The sequence below is a fragment of the Epinephelus fuscoguttatus genome, linkage group LG2 (genome assembly GCF_011397635.1).
Source record: "Epinephelus fuscoguttatus linkage group LG2, E.fuscoguttatus.final_Chr_v1".
Classification (NCBI taxonomy): domain Eukaryota; kingdom Metazoa; phylum Chordata; class Actinopteri; order Perciformes; family Serranidae; genus Epinephelus; species Epinephelus fuscoguttatus.
Window position 1 is genome coordinate 18,420,085 of NC_064753.1, and position 21,644 is coordinate 18,441,728.

General features: G+C 40.0%; 2 protein-coding genes across 9 annotated transcripts in view; both read left to right on the forward strand.

The window, feature by feature from the left end:
* The window catches only part of myo5aa (myosin VAa), a 79,484-nt gene extending 74,166 nt beyond the window's left edge, over positions 1 to 5,318 (forward strand). For all 7 annotated transcript variants that reach the window (XM_049593716.1, XM_049593698.1, XM_049593707.1 and 4 more), the window contains one exon: positions 790 to 5,318. In XM_049593716.1, the coding sequence (XP_049449673.1) occupies positions 790 to 942 (153 nt within the window). In that variant the 3' untranslated portion in view covers positions 943 to 5,318. The remainder of the gene's footprint in view (positions 1 to 789) is intronic.
* Positions 5,319 to 7,004: 1,686 nt separating this feature from the next.
* gnb5b (guanine nucleotide binding protein (G protein), beta 5b) lies at positions 7,005 to 21,260 on the forward strand. 2 transcript variants are annotated; one of them, XM_049599543.1, is made up of 13 exons: positions 7,005 to 7,046; positions 7,811 to 7,961; positions 11,444 to 11,555; positions 12,576 to 12,712; positions 12,880 to 12,921; positions 14,951 to 15,027; positions 15,384 to 15,516; positions 18,492 to 18,635; positions 18,807 to 18,898; positions 19,411 to 19,459; positions 19,835 to 19,931; positions 20,181 to 20,347; positions 20,786 to 21,260. In XM_049599543.1, the coding sequence occupies exons 2-13, from the start codon at positions 7,836 to 7,838 to the stop codon at positions 20,795 to 20,797; spliced, it is 1,188 nt and encodes a 395-aa protein (XP_049455500.1). In that variant the 5' UTR covers positions 7,005 to 7,046; positions 7,811 to 7,835; the 3' UTR covers positions 20,798 to 21,260. The 2 variants fall into 2 exon arrangements, with proteins under 2 accessions (XP_049455500.1, XP_049455501.1); XM_049599544.1 differs by lacking the exons at positions 7,005 to 7,046; positions 7,811 to 7,961; positions 11,444 to 11,555 and adding an exon at positions 11,646 to 11,766.
* The last annotated feature ends 384 nt before the right edge of the window (positions 21,261 to 21,644 follow it).

Here is a 21,644-nt window from a genome sequence, read left to right on the forward strand (position 1 = left end):
TTACCTGTTTGCGTTTTAAAATAAAAGCTATCTGACAACGTTTCTGATGACAGAATAGCTTCATTCATTAACACAAGGATTTTTATTGTGAAGTATTTCTAGAAACATGTTGTTGACAAAGCAGTGACTTGCACAGCCCCATAAATGAGTGGAGTACCAAGTTTTAATGGTGGAAATACAGTATTTACTGCAGCAGCGCTGCAGCAGCAACGCTATCATTTGTGAACACTGCATGCATGCAAGCTGCAGCAATTCAGCGAGGTAACTGTCATGCACTGCTCACATAGGCAGTGTGCCACTGGAGCAAGACTGTTCATTTTTAATGCCGTAGCCATTTATTTGCATGTCTTGAGCCACTTGCTACAACACTGATGAACCTTTTCTACACTTACCACCATTTTCTTAACAGATCATAGTGTTTTATATATTGTATGTTTTAAACAGTCCAATCAGGTTGACAGAAGGTAGAAAAAAAGAATAAAATTTTGTACCAATGTACTATTCTACCTACCAAGCACATACCGGTTTCCAAACAGTTTATGCCATCAGATTGAATGTAGAAAATTACACATATTTTAACTTAAATGAAAGGCAAGGAAAAACAGTGACTGTCTGGTTAGTGGGAAAAAAATCTATCAGCAAAGCACTTAATGTTCAAAAGCACAGGTACAGTCCTTTAAAAAACTGAAACCTTTTTAGGTGTCAACTGTCTTCTAAAATTGATTTTCTTTTTTGCAAATGAAGTTTGACTGCATATTAATTCTTTCCATTTCTTCTTTTTCCTTTCAGACTCGTTTGCGAGACCGGTGTGAGAGTCCCCAGTTACTGATGGACACGAAAATGATTTACCCGGTCACCTTCCCGTTCAACCCTTCCTCCCTCGCCCTGGAAACCATCCAGATCCCAGGCTCGCTCAACCTTGCGTTCCTCACCCGTGTCTAAACTGAGACCCCCCACAGGACAGCTCTGAGCCCTGCTGCAATTCTGACATAGTGGCCACAGTTGGAATTGCAAGTCACATGACACTCACTGGCCCAAAAAGACTTTTAGCCATATACAACCATCACAAGAGAAATAAAAACATTTAGAGCGTCACAAACACTCCAAAATTAGGATTTGTATTCACACAATTTGAGCAATTATGTCTAAAAAATTGTCTGAAAAGGTGCAAAGAGCTTCAAAACATGGTTTCCAGTTCTCTTAAATGCAAAATTGAACACACAAACCCCACCACATGCTGAACTTTCAACATGCATCTGTACAATACTTACATCCTCTGAACACACACATGCACGCCTACACTCACGTGCACTTTCTCTCTTACAAAACGCACAGTAATACACGACACATACGGTCGCCGCCGCTGGTTTAAATCTGGCTGTAAAGCGCCCTCGTCCATCCACTGCTTGTATAAACGCCTGCCTCTTAGAGAAGCCACAGGACCAGATCAACGCCTCCAATCTCCTACGATACCGGGGTCTGTCTTAGTGGTCTTGACCCTGTTTACCCCGGCCCCCTCCTCTGTGTCCCAACTAGCTGTTAAGATAGTTCTTGTCATCGTCTCGTTCTCCGGTGAGAATGTATGTACCTATACACGGGAGCGGGCCCAAAAGGAGGTGTCGAGGCCTCATACAGAGGAACAACTCGATAAGTCATAGTCTTGGTATGTTGGGTCTCTGAGTCCCAGTACAAAGCCAGCTGAGTGATACCGCGCTAACGTTAGCTCTCTCCACCTGGACCAGGCTTTGTTCTGTATGTCGTCATTTTACTCTCTGAACACAGTCAAGCCAAGACAGAACTCATTGTCTGTACTATATTATTTATACATATATAAATATGAATAATATATATCATGTATTTTATTTATTGCATTCACCTCCGTCCCCACCTTCCCTTTTTAGAGTAGAAGCTTTCTCCCTGCAGAAAAATGTGTCTGACATATGAAGGATGGGACCATCATTTCCCAGGATAAACAGCTTTGTAAGGAGTTGTAGGCTTTTTATGTCGATATCAGGTAAATGATGTAGTCTAGTTAAAGGAGAGCTGGTGCAGATGATTATTTGTTAGGTCACGTCTTAACTTAACTTAGAGATGTCGAGCTTTATCGTGTTTATCCTGCATTTCTGGCAGATGAAGTGTAACACGGGTTTAACTGAGGAGAGATTTAGAAGGTGTGAGGTTTAAGCTCTGTCAAGGGTTTGACCTGCTGCGATCTATTCTGTTTACAGCTGTGACCAGAGCTGAGCGTCACAACAAACACTGGCATAAAGATTTAATCACACACACAACATAACACTCTGCTTACTGCTGTATCATCAGGAGTTTATACTCCTGGCAGTTTCCTCTCTCGGCTCGTCTTCTCTGGTCACAGCTCTAGTCAGAGCTTTGAAACTGTTTTACTATGATCAATGTGGAACTATTTATTTCAGTATTGTTTATTTTCTAAAGTATCAAGGTGATGTATATCGTGAAGCCATGAACCACTGAGCAGAATGGATAGAAAAAGTTACTCTGAAGTTGGTTTTGGGAGAGTTTGTCTCAAATCTGTCCAGCTTTAAAACAGTGCTTTCTGCTTTATTCCAACACTAAGGCACCATGTCCACAGAAGTGTTTTTTCCTGAGACCAATTTATATTTTAAATTCTTAGAATGGGAGCGCCGCGTTTTGATGCTAGGCTACAAACACCAGAAATGTGACAAAGCGCTGAGCGTCTATTCTGCACTAAGAGCTGCATGTTTAGTTTATTTCTGAGCGCTGAAAGTTGGAAAATGTTTAACTCTGGATAAAACGCTGCGCTCATTACTGTCACTTTTTACCCACAGTTGCAGAGGGACAAATACCACAAAGACCATCGGTCACATCTTACATGTGCAAGGGCCGAACAACAACAATGGAGGAGAAATATATATGTTTCAGTCCTCCCTTTATACAGAGTGAATACTCTACCTTGCACTGGCGTTTCTACTTCCGCAGATATTCAGAATCTTAGCAACCACACAGAACCAAAGTGTCTCAGCCAAAAAATGCTGTGCCTCCAAAGCACTCTCAAGCGCTCCCAGCATTTCCTTAGTAGCACCTGACATTTTCAGCTTGAGGGGGAAAAACACTTTGGTGGAGACAGGGCCTAACTGCAGCTTTGGGGACCGATTCCTCTCCCACATGTCCACCCTATGCCTTCCTGTTTAGTGGCCAAGAAAGCACAACATGGGCCTTTATTACCAAAAACAACAGAATATGTGGAGCTGTTAGCGATTGTTTCCACATCTCACTTGCACCACAGGTTTAACTTTACGGCTACTGACATGAAAGATATTTTTGTCTTTTCTGTTTGGTGCACGGCTAGTTTCGGATCAGACATACGGACATATTTGGTACTTGCTTTTAAAGGCTGAGGGTGATTCTGCAGCACACCTGTTATTCAGTCAGTCTGGCTACAGTGTGGTATACTGTACACTATACAGCATGCTCCGCTGCTGCTGCTGCTGCTGCTGCTGCTGCTGATGCTGATGCCCTCATCTAACCTGCATGGGCTTGGCTTTACCAGCATTACCAGTAACCAGAAATGAATCAGCATGCTATTTTTGTTTGTTTGTCCCGAGAAACCTAGGTGTAGCCAAGAGTCGTGGGACAAGCGTCAGGGAATCTGCCCGTGTTGTTTCAAGATGTCTGTGTTAACGTCGTCCTCGCTGCCTCATGTTTAGCACTTTTGCCCGTTTACTTTTGTGCCATTAGTATTATCAGTCAACCAGATTTGCCTCTTGCCCTCATGTGAACCTTATTTTTGCCGAATGACCTTACCCTTTCACAAAGATATTTCACTTTCACACTTTTTAAGGTGCTTATTTAAATAGGAGATTATGAATGGTCACCAAGACTGGATTCAGTACCCTTTTTTTTAATTTAATGTTTTGTTTCGTCCAAAACCAACCCAGGAAGCATAGATCAGAGTGTTTTTGTAGTACTGAGAGTCGGGGAAATGATGTCAGAGGCTCCAGTAAAGATGCAGTATGTGAAATCAAAATGTTTTTATCTCATGAAATGCCATATGAAGCAGGCCGCTCTCACTCTGACAAAAACAAGCGACAGACAAAAGCAAGTTGTAAGTGGAGTAAAGAGAAGTTAGTATGTGAAGTTGTTTTGTGTTGCACCTGTGTTTGAGAATAATTCTATATCCATAAGCTCTCATCGGGACCACGTGTTAATCAACCTGCCTTTTGTTATATCGTTTGGATTCATAGGTAGTTTATGGTTTATGTAAAGAGTACATATCTGTGACGGCGAGAAGGACGGTAAATGAAGGAATATAATTAACCATATGAATGTTTCAAATTGTTAATGAAGTGTATCATGATCTAGCTGCACGTTGTTGGACAAAGCCTTATCTGAATCATCTGAATGACTGAAACACATGATCGACATTGTGGCATTGTTTTGTTCTGTCAGCGTAGTATTTTTTTTCCCACTGTAAAATGAATATAAATTGTTAAATGTAATTATTTTTAATTTGGTAAGGTGTCCTTTTGTCTTGCAGTTGGTGTCACAGATGGGTTGCACTGTTAGCCATCAGTCCAAATGCACTTTTTAGACATTTCTGAGGAAGTCAGATGAAAGATAGATGGATGAGAAACACTTCTTCCTTTTAGCTTCTACCACCTTTTTACTGAACTGCAGCCCATCAAGCTTCCTCCACCACATTCCCTGTGTGCGTGGGGCGCCTCACTCAGTGATTTTTCTCGCTGTTTTATTAAAACTATCAGTTAATGCAAGACACAAATAAGAAGACCCATAACTTTCATGGATTCAGCAGCAGCAGCCTTCTCACACTGATGGATGGAGAGTGTGAAGGCTGGCCTAGTTTTAAAGGAGAAAACGTTCATTAATGGTTGGTATTGCTGAGCAGAGCTGCTGCGTCTTGTTCCCCTGGGCTTCTCTTGGGCTCTCACACAGGAGAAAGTGTCATTCCTTCACTCTGCGTTTTTACATTAAGGAGAGAGTTGGTTGTATGATACGACGTAGACATTATAAATGACCATTGTTCTTATCAGCACTAGCGTTGATTGTGCCATTTAAAGAAATTGTTCAAAACAGAAGATATATCATCCTCAGCTGTTGTGGTACTGGTGTGAACATGCTGACGCCAGTACCAAATGTTTCCTCTCTGACCCATGTGTACATTTGACAAACTGGACTGTTTGTAGTTTCTGGTAGCTGTGCTTAGTGAATGTGTTCACCGTTAAGAAACTAAGAAACTTGGAATAAATTGTCAAATCTGTAAAAGTAAAATAAAAGAATTCAGCACTGTTGGATTGTCTCTGGGAGACTGTCTCGTGTTTTTTCATTCTTAAAGGTAAGCTGTGTCAAAGTCAAAGCCAACCCGCGATTCACTCTTCTTTGGCGTTTCACCTCGCTATATTTGCTTTTTTTTTTTTTTTTTTCAATCCTGTCTTGGAAGATTGCTTTATTTGTTTATTTTAATGGACTGTATAGAGGCGCCCAAAAGCTCAGTAGGTAGAGCATGAATTTCAATCACATTACCTTTAAAAAATAATAAAATTAACCAGATATTATTTAAAATATATTTCAAATTGACCGTGTGTTATGCAAATATATGTGTATATATATATACATATATATATATATATATATATATATATGTATGTGTATATATATATATATATATATATATATATATATATGTATATATATATAATATATATATATATATATATGTATATATATATATATATATATATATATATATATATATATATATATATATATATATATATATATATACATATATATATATATATATATATATATGTATATATAAAATGAAAGGATTTAGTATTCACCAGACTTTTATTCTTGGCAATTTGGAATAGAACTAATATCAGTAAATATGGCTTTTTGAAATGAACAGACAGGTTAAACATTTATCTTAAAAGTTAATATCAGTAATTATGGCTTTAAAAAAAAATACAAACATATACCTGGGTCGCGGGGGCAGCAGCCTCAGCAAAGACCCGACCCGGATAAGCGGAGGACGACGAGACGAGACGAGACAAGCATACACATAAAATTAAATACATGAAATTAAATCACAACGAGTGGGGTTGATATATTGGATAAATAAATTTAAATTCTAAGTTTAAAATTAGAGGTAAAAATACTGTACTCATGTTTTAATTTCAGCTCTGCATGTAGTTCTGGCTCGTGTCCACAAGAGGGCGCTATTACAGGAGAACCCAGTAGCTGACAGGTTAAACTCACTCTGTAAATTTGTACAAGATTTTTTAAAACGTTTCGTTTCATCCTTTTTAAAATCTTTGGTCCTTCACCACATCACAGAAGAGAATATTGTACTTTTACAACTACATTAGATTCAACATCCTTACATTTTTTTTATTACAGGCAAAATTAATGAAATTCAATTGTGAAGAATAATAAACAACACAACATAAATAAAACAAAGGGATTAAGTCAGTATATTCAATTTATATTGACTGTGTTTATACAAAATATAATTAAGGGAATAGCACTTCTTTGTCAGACTTATTTTTGGTAATGTGGAATTTTACATAAACAATCCTTAACAATTTACACATGACAGATTATATATATATTTTAAAACTAATAACAGTAAATATGGCTTTCAAAAGATTTATCCAAATAAATACAGTGTGAGGGCTATAATATTTAAAATTAATATAATAGGAATAATGACATAAATAAAAATTATTATAATATAATAATATTTAAAATATAAATATCTAAAATTCAGTGGGAAAAGGGTTGGGTTTGGCTACACTGCATGCAGTTTAGGTGATTTTAAAAAATATTAACTCTATAATGTGCACTGGATTAGACTGTGAAAGTAACTTCTCCAGGCCGCACAGGTAATGCAGAGAGCAGAGTCGCAGCTTAAACACTTCACTAAGAAGCTTACTGTTCCCTCTCTGACAATCCTCTTCACTGGAAAAACTCAACTTAGTTCTCCAGGGACAAGTACCTGCTGTACAGAGGGGAAAACATTCTCTTGTGAGGTAAGACTTCATCATTTGTACGGCTGCTATCTGTGGAGATAATGTTTTTACAAACTGATGTTAGTGTTTTTGTGTTAGCCTGTGGGTTCAACCTGTGGAGTCTGTTGTTTAGATGTGACCAGAGATTGTAGACTTTATAACTTGTTATAAATCAGTCTGGATGCAGTTTGGCAGTGGGTAATCTGTCCAGTTTCTGCTCAGGTATGTTCTGTACATGTTGTACAAAAAATATGATTACTTTTAACAGTAGTGACAAGTTCGCTTATGATGAACTGAGTTTTGGGCGTCCAAATGGCTAATATAACATCATAATATCACATTTTATTGTATCATATATACATTTTGTACACTGTATAATACCAGTTATAATGTAACAACAATGAACTTCAATTTCTTGTAAAGGTTTGAATTTCTGGATTTTTACAGTGCATGTACAGCAGGGATGAAATGAGGATCTGTGATGTGAAAGCTCGTATTAAACTTTAATTTGATTTGCACTGTGTTACACTCCAGTGTGTGTCCTGGATGTGTTTAGTTCCCAGAATAGCCGTGCTGCACTCCTTTCCTCTGGCGCTCAGAGAAGGATCAGTCTGCAGTAGATTACCAACTACTTATCTCCTGGCCCACACACACACACACACACACAGAAACACACACAGGCCAAGTAGTCAGCCCAGTACAGAAATCAAATAAACCAAAGTATCTCCGACCTGTAGTCGAGCTGATTGAATGACTCTTTATGTTTGTGTCTGTGTTCTCCACAGGGCGTGTTGGTGAGCATCTGCAGCCATGTGTGACCAGACGTTTGTGGCGGCCACTTTTGGCCCCTGCGACAGCTGTGGGAAAGCCAGTCCCCTCATGAACATCTACATCAAGACAGAGGCCATCAACTACTGCTCCTTCTGTGTGGAAGTGGTACGTTTTGCTTTCAGTTTGTCATCACCACACAGCTGCCTCATAATTTCATTGCAAACTGTGGCAATGTTTGCACTATCTGAAACGTTTTTCATATACATTTAGTTCAAATGAATGTAGTGTGGAACTTACAAGTTTATTATCTACTAAAAGCAAAAGAGAGAGACTGAATCACTACAAACTCATTAAAGGTCCCATATTGTGCTTTCTTAAAGGTTCACACTTGTAGTTTAGAGTTCTACTATAACATGTTTACATGCTTCAATGTTCAGAAACACTTTATTTTTCTCATACTGTCTGTCTGATTATACCTTGAGTCACCTTGTGGCCCTGAAGTTACAGGCTCTCCTGTTGTGTTTATCTATGAACATACAGCATCTGATGACAACAGCAATCTGTGAGGCAGCTGCCAAGCCTCTGCATATGAAGGGTATTTTTAGTTTGACAAGGATCTCACCAACACTTTGTGCTACATCTGTTTAAGAGAGGGTACACTGCTCAGCAGCACCTTTTGACATGCAACTGTGTAAATGTATCTCAAACACACACACACACACACACACACACCAACACACACACACACACACACACACAAAGGAAGTTGTGAAGACCTTGTGGAGAGCAATGCAAGCCACTGAGCTTCCTCCTGATCTGTGGCAACTCACTCAACACTAGTAACTAAAAGAATTTGATTCGAGCGGTTAAGTGTGTCTGAGGGAGATACTGAAACCTTTCTGCAAGTAAAGTACAATTAAAGTAAAGTAAAATAGTGATTATTATTAAAAATATTCATCATTTGAAGACATCTGAAACCTTAAATCAACTCTCTCACATTGCCTTAATGAATGATCCCTTGAGAAAATGAGCTGATCACATTTAAATATGCTTTAATTTGTTAGGTGAAAAGGAATTTCAAAATGCTTGGTTCAACACGTATGTGTGTATTCATTCATGGTTTTAATTGCAGACACAATATTGTCTTAAAAACATTCACTTGTGTAAAAGGGCAACTGGTTAATGATGCAAAGCCATTACTGATTATTAACCACATTGGCTTTTTTAAAATGTTTTACACAATGTTAAGGTAACACAGGATCCCAGCTTGTAATGCTACATCAGAACCTGGTGAGTAATTAATTAAGCTGAAGTCAGTTCAGCAGCGGTGGAGCTCTCACCTGCAGCAGAACTTAAGGTCCAATGTGCAGGATTTAGGGGATATATTGGCAGAAATGGGATGTAACATTATGAGTATGTTTTCTTTACTGTATAATATCCTAAAAATAACAATTGAGTTTTTGTTACCTTAGAATAAGCCGTTTACATCTACATAGGGAGATCACCATGTTGTAACACCATGTTTCTACAGTAGCCCAGAATGGACAAACAAAACACTGGCTCTAGATAGGGTCACGTTTTTGCATCAGCAACTGTAGTTAGCAGCCCCCTCACAACAAGAATATTGGAAAAATGCAGAATTTTTTTTTAAGATTTAACTGCTTTATTCAGTGTTTTCACAAGTTTAAACTACCGGATCTGTTTGTTTTGGAGAGAAAGAGACCTCTGTGGATGATTCAGCTGTCAGTAAAAAAACTCCTGAAGGAAGGAAACAATGATTTGTAACATGAAATTGCTTTATTCAGTGTTTCTACTGGTTTTAATAACCTAGTCTGTTTGTAATGGAGAGGAAAAAACCTCCTGAACAGCAAACATCGAAGAGATTCTAACCAGGAGAAGTTTCAGCTGGTTGTAATCTGTAAACCTCACCAACACATTCTCACTCCGACTTCGTCACATATTGATATTCGGTCATGGACTTTCCACGTCCACATACGACGTCCAGGGTACCCTGGGTAGGCTGGTTGTTGACGTTCTGGGACGACATGTCAAGTTCTGCCTGTTATGAGCATCATCTTTCAAAATACACTCCTGTTTTCACAGGAAATTTAACGTTTACATACAGTCTCTTTTTTTTATTCAACAACAAACACACATGTTTGGGTTTAGGCAACAGAAGCACGTGGTTAGGTTTAGGAAAAAGAACAGGGCTTGGCTTTAGAATCTTATGGGACACAAACACCACTCTCTCAGGTGAAAGTCTATGTTTGTTGGACCCATCCACCACCGCTCCCACCCACCCCAGACTTTCACTGCCTTAACTTTTGTCCTCGTCCCACCGCATTTTACCTGCGTATCATGCCGACATTTTAGGACCCCTTTAAATTGTTGGTTTCTGACACCCAAAGTCACTGCCTTATGGCCCTGACACACCAAGCCGACGGTCAGCGGTTGACCAAAGTCGGGCCGTCGGTAAGCGTCTGTCGGCCTAGTTTTTACTGTGTGTCCCGCACCATCGGCACTTCAGCGTTGGTGGCTTTTCAGCCGATTGAGCATGTTGAATCGTCGGCGGAGCATGTCGGTGAGAGAGATCACTCTGATTGGCTGTTCAGGTTTTATTTCCTCGCCCCTGTAGCGAGTGAATCTGCCTGTAGTGAAACCAGGGCTAACTGGTGCTTCCTCTCAGGCTCCACTTCACTCAGCTGCCCGACAGATCTGCTGCTTCTTCCCTCTTTAACCTGAATAACAAACTGGAGCTAGCTGGGAGCGGCTAGCGGAGCGTTAGCCGCAGCATGACCGGAGGGAAGCACAGCCAGTTGGCCTCCGCTAGCCTCCCAACTAGCCCTGGCTCTTCGTTTGGATCCAACCGGAGCACCGGGCCAGACACCAGGACCGTCTGGATGTAATAGTCCGGAGGTGCTGCGGTGCTCGGCTGCACAGATAGGAAACACCTCGGCTGACAGGATGTACCACTCTCTCACTCCGCTCTCTCTCATGCAGGCGCAGAACGTACGTGCTACTTGGCCATCAGATGTAGTCTGTGTAGTGTGTTCAAATTCAACTGACACAGGGCGACGTGAGGCGGCGTAGACAATGCAACAGTTGGCTTTTGTCGCCGCTAGTTCTTTGATGTCAGTTTGGTGTGTCAGCACCTTTAGCGTGACTTCATTTCGACGACTTCGGGGTGAGACCAGGCTCTCCTCACCACTAGATGTCACTAAATCCCCCTAAATCTTACACACTGTTCCTTTAAGGAGAAACCAGTGTGTAACTTTAATAGGCAATATTATAAATGGCTGCAGGATCAGAAATAGTTACGAATATTTGTTGTTATGTCAACAACTTTAAACTCTTAAAAAATACTTAACTATGGGAACATAGAAGACTAAAAGCTGCACCAGTGTCAGCGTCATAATGCCGGTGGTGCCTGTTTAAATGTATGTGAATGAGGAGGATGGAGGAGGAGGGGGCTGAAGCAGGGCGCGAGCTGTGTGACACGCGCGGCGCAGCATCATTGTCGCGCTCGAGGACCACCTCAACTAACGCCTAACCGCTGAACAACCGTCCCGCTCCCTAAATCTCCCCGTTTCTCTTCCTCTTTCGCTCTCTCCTGAGTGTTTGTCTTTGTTGTTGTTGTTGGTGTTAAGATGGCCTGCCAGGGGCTGCAGGGCGGGGAGAGCTTGGCCTCACTGAAGAACGAGAGCGAGAGTCTGAAGAAGAAGCTGGAGGAGGAGCGGAAGAAGCTCAACGACATAGAGTGTAAGTGACATAAGGGACACAAACAACTAAACAACAACTGTTTAACACAAGTGGCAGCTCGCTAACTCGTCTCTTCAGCATGTAGCCTAACGTTTTGTTTATAACAACTAGCCTAACTGTGTGAGAGTGTGAGGGTAAGTTTCCATGAAGCAGACTTCAGCACAGTCAGCTCACTTTTTGTGCCTGTTCAGGATGAGACTGCATCTCCTCTGTAAGTCACACTGCCTCCAGTCAGTGATGGGATGTGTAACTAAGTACATTTACGCAAGTAACTATTTCCATTTTCTGCCACTTCATACATTCACTGTACATTTCAGAGTGAAATGTTGTACTTTCTACACTGTATTTAACTGACATGCAGTTACAATGACAGTTATTTGCAGAATAACATTTTTACATGCAAAACCCATTAAATATAATAATTTGTCCCAGTTGCCCTGAAAAACATCTACAAGAAATCCTTCATTCCCTCTGCAGTAACCTCCCTGAACAATCTAAAATAGACACCACACTTTAACCTGCTTTTATCAGTTGCTGTTTTAGCAGTCCTTTTTCAATATTTGTTTTAAATGTGTTTTGAATGATAATAATATGTATTGTTGAGCCTTGTCATAGGAGAATTTCTGTCATTGAGTTTATCTATCTATTTAGCTTAACCTGCCCAATTAGTTAAAAATCAGCTTCAATTTGACTAGGGAGAAATATTAAATGTATCTTGCATGTGTGAAACTGTATAACACAGAGAGGCACCATTCTGCTGCATTTGCATTTTACATAGTCTGTTGTTACTGAGGTAACATTTAGAACGAAGTATTTTTATTTGTTTTTACATTAAAGTAATAAAATAAATAATAAATAAATAAATGATCCCAGTAGTTCTTTTACCACTGCTGACAGTCAAAAGTTCTTGTAAACCTTACAAAACCAACTGAATTGGTTGTGTGTGTTTAACAATATTTTTCTTCTCTAATATGTGTGTGTGTGTGTGTGTGTGTGTGTGTGTGTGTTTGTGTAATGTAGTGAACCAGGTGGCTGAGAAGATCGAGGCGGTCGGCGCTCTATCCATAAAGACCAGACGTGTGCTGAAGGGTCACGGGAACAAAGTGCTGTGTATGGACTGGTGTAAAGACAAACGTCGCCTCGTCAGCTCTTCACAGGTACACTGCTCACATGCACACACACACTGACACACACACAGATGTATATTAAATGTGGTATAGTATTATCTAATAAGAAACAATGTTCATTTTATGCTATGTAACCCTAAAATATTTGGCCCTTGTTTGTTTTTTTATGTGATGCTGATTTTGTTTTTGTACTCCAGGATGGCAAAGTGATTGTCTGGGATGCATTCACTCTTAATAAGGTGAGTAGAGACGTCTGTGTGGTGCTTTTGTGTGTATGTTATAGAACGTTTGAACTCTTTTGAGTAAGAAATTACCATAAATTCAGGGGTTGCCAGTGCCATCGCTGGGGAAGTATTTTCATGACCATAATTTTTATTCGAAAGTTTTAACTGTGACGTCAATACTCAATTTAGAAATGTACAAACATATTTAATAATTTAATGATACTATCGGCATCCTTTGTTAAAGGTATACATCACCTGTAAAACGATCATTTGTATATCAATTACTCGCCCCGTGTTACCTTGAATTTGTGAAGGAAACTGTTTTTCTTGCGTGCCTCCACGATGAATTAAGATTTCAAAAAACGGAGAAAAGTCTTGATGAATTGAAATTATAGGGGGCCGTGTTGACCATCGTTGTATGCTCAGTACTTCTCAAACACATGCATTTTGGCTAAAACATTACTATTTAAAATTCTGCATAAACAGTCCTACGCAAGAATGAGAGACAAGTGTGTGCGTTTGAACTCTGCTCAAGGGAATGCATGAGCAGAGTTCAAACACATATGTTTGCCCAGGCACGCTGGCCATATGTACAAATGCTTTAAAAAGTAACATTTTAGTAAAAATGTAGCGTTTCAAGTACTAGCTTATTGAGCATATGACTCATAAATGAGACGTGTACTATAGTGCACAAGCTCTGTGAGACTTTTTCAACAGATGTTTTGATATAGTTTTGCTGTTACGCATTCTTTATTTTACTGCAGTTAATCAAGAATTTTCCCCTTTTTGTATTCGTCGTTCACTGTGGAGGCATGTGACAGAAGCAAAGATTTCTTCAAAAATTCAACCTAACACAGGGTGACTAAATGATACACAAGTGGTGATTTTAGCCCCTTTCCCACAGCACAAAAAAACACAAACACCCCCTAACATCTGGCTTTTTCATAAATCGAAAAGGTGACAATCAACATTCACTTCAGGGACAAATGACCCTGCAGTAATCACAGGCATTTATTGGCTCCAGGTCCAATTGGCAGTGATGGAAATGCAACACCTGGGTGGACACACTAATTTTCGCCCCTTTTCTGGCACGCCATCTAAGCAGCACTCAAACATTGTCAAAATTAGTTTGCACCAAGTTTGAAATAACTGAATAAGTAGGATAACATATAAAAAAGAAGAAACGTCCATAACATTTTCACTGGCCTCCATTCACTTTCTACTGTTTAATAAGCTGTTTTCCAGCGCACCTGTGACGTTAAATTTGACACACCAGAAAAAAACACAAAAACAGAAAGGCATGCACATCTTCTGCAGGGCCGTGTACATGGCTGTGTGGACAACAGGAGTTTGAGCTTAGTTGGATGTTTCTAATTACAGATTGGCTGAGTCTCTAACATTTTGCATATACACAGTCTTATATCTTAGATTCTGTCTTTCCCTAATGCCATCATCATAGATCAAAAGGTTGAAAAAACTGTCTTTGGAAAAAGAAAATAGGTGGAACTTTTATTGCCAGTAGCTTGGCTGCTCAGTTTAACTTTACCCACTTCCCCACATTATTATGAAAGGCTAAGTGTTTGTTATTTCCTTCGGATGATCAGGTGCTCCTGCTCTCCTCACCATTAGTAATGGTGTTGAGTAGGTGGGTGTGGGGGAGTACGCCCTTCGCTGTCATACTCCTCTGAGAGAGAGGACGCAATGGATATCACACGGATATATGCATTTAAAGATTATCTATCCATCTGTCCCCTGTAATGAGTGTGTGTCTGTGTGTGTCTGTGTGTGTGTGTGTGTGTGTGTGTGTGTGTGTGTGTGTGGTGTGAGTGCACTTAAATGGCAGTCTAGTCTGACCATCATGCCTCTTGATGGAGCAGACAGAACCACACCAAACATAATCCCTATTAGTACAGGCTTACTGCAGCTGTCTGTGTGTGGATGTGTGTAAGAGAATAGTTGGTTTATTCTTATTTAACAAATTAGCATGAACACTGTTTTCATGTCTTCTCCCTTTTACATGTATTTGTATGTGTGTGTGTTACAGGAACATGGAGTATCCCTGCCGTGTACGTGGGTCATGGCGTGTGCTTATGCTCCCTCAGGTTGTGCTGTGGCATGTGGGTGAGTACACAGAATTTGTCTTTTTATTTCCCAGACTTAATGAACTGCTGCTCTTTCCAGTAATCAAAAACTGAGATAATACATTTGGTCAGTTGTCTGTAAATGTGTGTGTTTGGTGACTGCTGCTACTAATGCTCAGTGGCACTAAATTAGATCCTACTGGGAATATGTTTAATTCAATGTACTGACTCTGACAGACATGTTCATTCCCTTTACTCAATCTTCATGTCTTTGTCAGCCTGGATCAGTTAGGTGTCATCCATACCCCAAACCCTGTGTAATAATTATCTTTTATTTTATGTTAAATAGTGAGTGACCCATCATTTAAGATAAAATGTTTTAATCTCCCTCTAAAGTGGATTGGATAACAAGTGCTCAGTGTTCCCGCTGTCTCTGGACAAAAACGAGAACTTGGCTGCAAAGAAGAAGTCTGTTGCTATGCATACCAACTATGTATCAGGATGCACCTTCACCTCCTCCGACATGCAGGTGAGCACCACTTCAATGCCTTGTGAGTAACTTGAAAAAAGATAATTTTATAGATGGAACTTTTATGGTCTGTTATCACTGAAACACATTTTTCATCTTGGACTGAAAAAAACACGGATTCTAAAAACATTCTTTATATTTGTCATGTTGTACCCTGACATGCACTTTCCACAATCAACAGGCTTCAGCCGTGAAACCACCAACATCATGTTAAAGAACTACTTCACCCACAAAATGACCACTTGTATATCAATTATTCACACACACCATGTTATGTTGAATTTGTGAAGAAGACTTTGTTTTTCTCGCATGCCTCCACGGTGAACGAAGAATCCAAAACGCTGGGTTGCTCTGGGGTTTCTATACCACTGTGTTGAGTTTCTGTCAAGTGCTGTAAAGTTAGATTGATTTAACTAACACACCTAAAACACATAAAACATGTGACAGTGTAACAGTGACAAAATTAAACAAAAGTCGGTTCATGAGGTTCTGTCTTTTGCTAAATTCAATAAGATAGTATTCTAACTTTATTAAGCCTAGGACATTTTGAATAAATTAACCAGGGGCTAGCAAAGTTTCATTTGCTTATATGAAACCAGGATAGGTCACACAGGAATTAAAATGCTATTTTGTGAGGAATTCATTAAATAAATTAAGTAAATGTTTTGTTTCCACTGAAGTAAATGGTTTTCAGTTTCCAAAAATAAAATGGAAGTTTGCGTTGCTTCATTTCAGGCTACACCATAGGTACAGTGTCAAGTCAATGCAGGAGTATAAACCCTGATTCACTGTCCTGTTAACGTTAACTAGCAAGACCGACGTAGCATTTTGATAGGAAAGCTCTCGTCTGGGATTTGAACCCAAGATCTTGCACACCTGAAGTGAGAACCATAACCCTAGATCAAGGAATTGTCTCCTCATTATTTTTTTCTTGATTCTGTGCAGTTTATCATCCAATGAAAACGAAATGCCATTAAATAATCTAAAATTGATATAATGTTTTATATTTGTATTTCAAATACTTTTTTTTTTAGGATTGTTAATTTGCTATATCTCTATATATCTATATCTAAGGCTGAAGTGTCAGCATCATCCAACAGGACAGAGGGAAGGTATGGGACAGACTCAAAAGGAGAACATGAGGGAAACTGCCTGAGATATATGGCTTTAATAATTTACTCTGCTCTGGCTCTCAGCGAGGCAGAGGAGCACAATGACAGGGGACAGGGAGATGGATGGCAGGGCTTAGGAGGGGGCAGAAAAGAGTCTGGGGGTGGGTGGGGATGGAGGGGGTGTGATGGTCCTCTATCCTGGGTGTATAAATAGACACTGAGTGGCCTTTATCTAGGAAAGAGTGGAGCACACTGACCTGAGAGCTGAACATTTAACACATAGACACGCATCGACTTTCTCTCTCATACTGCATCTCACACACACAAAGACACATGAGCACACTGTAACGTTCACAGCCTTTATACTGTGCCATTAAAATAGAGCTTGGAGCACAAAGCCGTGGACTACATTGAGGGTTCAGAAAGTGTGTTGGCCATTCATGTTTTTGAAAGACTGGTCCCAGCAGCCTTAAAAGACTGCTAACAGGAAAGTTAAGTTGACATGTCGTATATCTGTGTGTGTGTCCAACTGAGAGCAACATTTAAGGAGCGCACCGGCTCTTGGCTGGTGAGTTTTGATATATTAAGATCTGCTCTTGCACTGACTGAGTCATAAGGCTTCCTCAGTTAAGGCAATTACATGTGGGATCACTGGGTAATTTAATTAACCCCCTGCAAGTATTTAATATATGGTAACATGCAGGTGGTGTTGAGCAGAATCAGACTGATGGAAAGGCTCTCTGTGAGATCAGTGAGGTTCCCATCTGTGTGAGTGTGTTTGTGTGTGTGTGTGTGTGTGTGTGTGTGTGTGTGTGTGTCAGTAATTGTGGCTTACTGATAATTGCATTCATGTTGAAACAGGAGCTACCCCTCAGTGCAGGCAGGATGTGGTGTGTTTTTGTGCATGAGGTCATCCAGCAGGAGCTCTCTAATCCACCAGCCAGCAGGGATCTCTGATGTCTGCATGTGTCTCTAAGTGCCCATAATCTGTTTTCGTCAGAGGAATCGCTGACATTTTGGCATTTTGTGTGCTTGTTTGTGTGTGGGTACATGATGCACAGTGAGAGTTTTCTGTCAGTGAGGAGGTGCTGACCTTTGGGTTTTGTCATGTATTGTGTGTGTGTGTGTGTGTGTGTGTGTGTGTGCTGTGAATGCATAGGCCTATGCAGTGTATTGTTGAGTACAGCAGTGTTTTAGTATGATTGAAATGACAGAACAGAGCTCTGCAGCTTTTCTCCATTCATCTTGTCCACATTATTAACGCAGACTTTAGAAAGTGGATGTTCTGTCAGTGTGATCACATGAATGGCAATAACCTTAGACTTTCCCTCCAAATATTATTCCACAAGTTCAGTCATTTCCGTGTGTTTTTTTCTGTTTCGCTTCTCGGTTTGACATAAATTGAGAAATGAAAGTAAAGCCTGTGGCTGAAGTCATGTGTAAAGTAACCAACATATAAGTACCAACAGTACATTTGTTAACAATTCCTCTGTAATAATTTGAGACCAATTTTTAATATCACCTTCCTGTCCATATTTTTTCTTTCTATGACCAGCAGCAGTGCCATATTAAAGCTGACTCAGCCTAGTTTCGCCTAATCATCGTGGACTTTCCAAGCCATTTTTAAGCCGTAGGCATTTATCCACAGTTCCTTCAGTAAATCACACTACAGTGTTTTTTAAAAGAGAACAAAGTCTGTGATGAGATGAAGTCTACAGAAATGCTATAAAACATACCAAACATACATGACTAGTTTCATGGTTTTTTTTATACTGTTGATTGTTTTGTGGTTTTTGAACATATGTGCTGTGCCCATGCTCATGTGTGCATGTATGTGGGCGCTCTTGTGTATCCGTCTGTTAGATCCTGACCTCCAGTGGAGACGGCACATGTGCCTTGTGGGATGTGGAGAGTGGGCAGCTTCTGCAGAGTTTCCATGGTCACACAGCTGATGTCCTGTCCCTGGACCTCGCCCCGTCTGAGACTGGAAACACTTTTGTGTCTGGGGTGAGAGAGGCAGAGAGAAAGACGTAGTGTAAACCCTGAAACTCGTGTTCCTCTTTGGGTTTAGAGTTTTCATGAAACAGGGGCATTTTGAAGAAACTGGATTTTTACAGCAAAGTAACATTTCCCTTCTCTAATGTGTGTGTGTGTGCATTTGTGTGTGTGTGTTATCAGGGCTGTGATAGGAAGGCCAACGTGTGGGACATGCGCTCTGGACAGAACATTCAGTCTTTTGAGAGCCACGAGTCCGACATCAACTGTGTAAAGTGAGTCCAGCTGTTGGATGAAAACAAAAGTCTCACAGTGCCTCTCTTTTCAGTAAAGTGGGAGATTAGATGACATCCTCATACTCATGCTACTGCTGTTACAGATGGAGACCTAAATGATATAATTCCACCTTCATCAAAATGCACAATGAACAAAGGCATTAAACCTACCCGTGTCCGCACACATTATCATTTTAAATAATAAAATGAATATGAATCTGGTCTAAAATAACTTTTAAATCTACATTTGTAGGAAATGGTTGTGCAGTTTGGGACCAACTAATGAGTTATGTTACCCAAAATATGCAAAAATAAAGAGAACATAATTCAGCCTTGGCGACGTTTTGGTTTCATTTTTTACACTGAGGAAATTAGCTCATCTTCTGTATTACAGTAACATCAAGTTTCAGCTTTGCAATGCAGCTCAAGCAGCAGAATCACTCACTCAAGTTTCTTTCATGTATAGAATTTTCATTTGTTCAGCACCTCTCATTCTACCCTTGTGTGTTTAGGTACTACCCTAGTGGAGATGCATTTGCTTCTGCCTCAGACGATGCCACAGTGAGTCATATGACCTGCTTATCAGTTTGTTGTTGTGTGTCTGCTGGTCATGTCAATATGTGTCCTGTGCAAGATAGTTAAATTGACATCCTCAGTGCACGTGTAGAGAGTCAATTGATTTATTGGACTCACTCTGAATCACTTTGATGATGTGGTGAACTCACTGACCTCAGTGACCGGGGCACTGTGGCACTGGTAGGCTATAGAAACAACACAAACAAATACATAATATCAATGATGTGTGCTGACAAGCTAGAAACTGCCACCATGATGTACTGTAATATTTCCTACTGTAGTCTGAGACTACTGATGTCAAATTATCATTGTGTGTCCTATTTGTGTCTGTGCTGTTGCGTGTTTATTGGTGTCCCTCAGTGCCGTTTCTATGATCTGCGAGCTGACCGTGAGGTAGCTGTCTACCAGAAGGACAGCATTATATTTGGTGCTTCCACTCTGGACTTCTCTCTAAGTGGTAAGGAGTTCGTAAAGCACTCAACCACTGATATGTTGTTGAATATGCAGTACTCATCAGCATCTACTCAGAAAGTTAGCAGTTCCTAAAAGTAATGTCATATGAATAAAGCTATTTTTAATGATTGAAGGGAAAATATGTTCTCTGTCTCATAATTTCACCTAATCCTTTGTCTGTCTCTACTTCCTCTTATTCCAAATTACCCACTTCCTCCTGTGCTCTCTCTCCCTCTTCCCCTCATGCCCCCAGGTCGCCTGCTTTTCACTGGTTATAATGATTACACCATTAACGTGTGGGACGTCTTGAAGGGAACTCGCGTCTCGGTTCTGTTTGGCCATGAGAACCGCATCAGCAGAGTCAGGGTTTCACCTGATGGCACAGCACTCTGCTCAGCTTCTTGGGACAACACCTTACGGGTGAGCAGGAATTTCCCTGCACAACATGACTTTGCCATCTCTATTACTTTTTTTTCACACATGAAATCACAACAGCTGTGTTAAATTAATTTATTTGAAGATTTAAGTTTTTTGTTTTTAAAATATTAACATGAATTATGATCTGATCTTTTCTGTGAATAGGGTTAGGATTATCACTTATCAGTTAAACCCAGTATATATGATTGGACTACATTGATCTGATAACTGTTAATGAGTTAGGTTGGGCTTCTTACCTGTGACTGGAGGAGTCAGATTTGAGAGTAAAGTGTCAGTCAAGATCTGGTCACCAAAATGTGGCTAACCACATCCTAATTTAAGATAATACATTTATTTTCTTACATTTGCTTTTTAAGACAAAAAGGGGTGTTGTATGTTGAACTTGTGATTAAAATTATTTTTCACCCTTCTCTCGTGCAGATTTGGTCCTAGAGCTGATGTCACAGTTGTGGTCCAGTGATGACAGCATCAGCATTATGAAACCAACACTACTGCAGGAGTGTGTACATACAAACCTTCATGTGAGGCTCAGAAACCTACGATGTCTCTGCTGAATGAGACTGTATCACTGTGTCATAACTGTAGAATGGGTATTCACTGAAGAGACAGTCAAGTTTGAATTCCTAATCTTTGTTATTGTTAGCGTGATGACTGACTGTATAATCATGAGATTATTGCTAATTTAGTGGGAAATAATTGTGAGTGTAAAGAGCCACATGTGTTTTCTCTGTCAAATGATAGTCTTGTAAATGATGTACATGGGTTCACTGTTACCTTTCCTGAGAACCAAACCTGTCCAGAATCATTCTGTAGGTCTACACACTGTAATGTTGTCACTATGGCGCTATGCCATAGATATTGTCATGATTGTCCAAAGGAAGACTGTTTTAATGTAGCCACAGATTTTTCTTATTTCAATATCTTAGCTTAGATTTATTTCTTGTGAGAAAAATAAAAGAAGAGTTTAAGTATCTTTTGTTTGTTGTACTTTTGTTTTCTCTTCTGACAGCCTCATATTCAGGTGGAGCCAAAACAGATACATGTGACCCGACATGTCTCTGCTTAAACAAAATACGCTGATTTAACTTATTGTGCCACACAAGCTGTATCCAACTGCTGCCTCCTGGCATTGCAGCTGATCTAGACTCAACCCCAGTGGCTCAAATTTGCATTCTGTGGAGGGGAGAAATGTAAATATCCTGTGACCTGATGATTCTGTCATCATGGTCTTCTGTTAGTATTTTTCACAGACCGTTCTGTGTGTATTTTAAAGACAAGT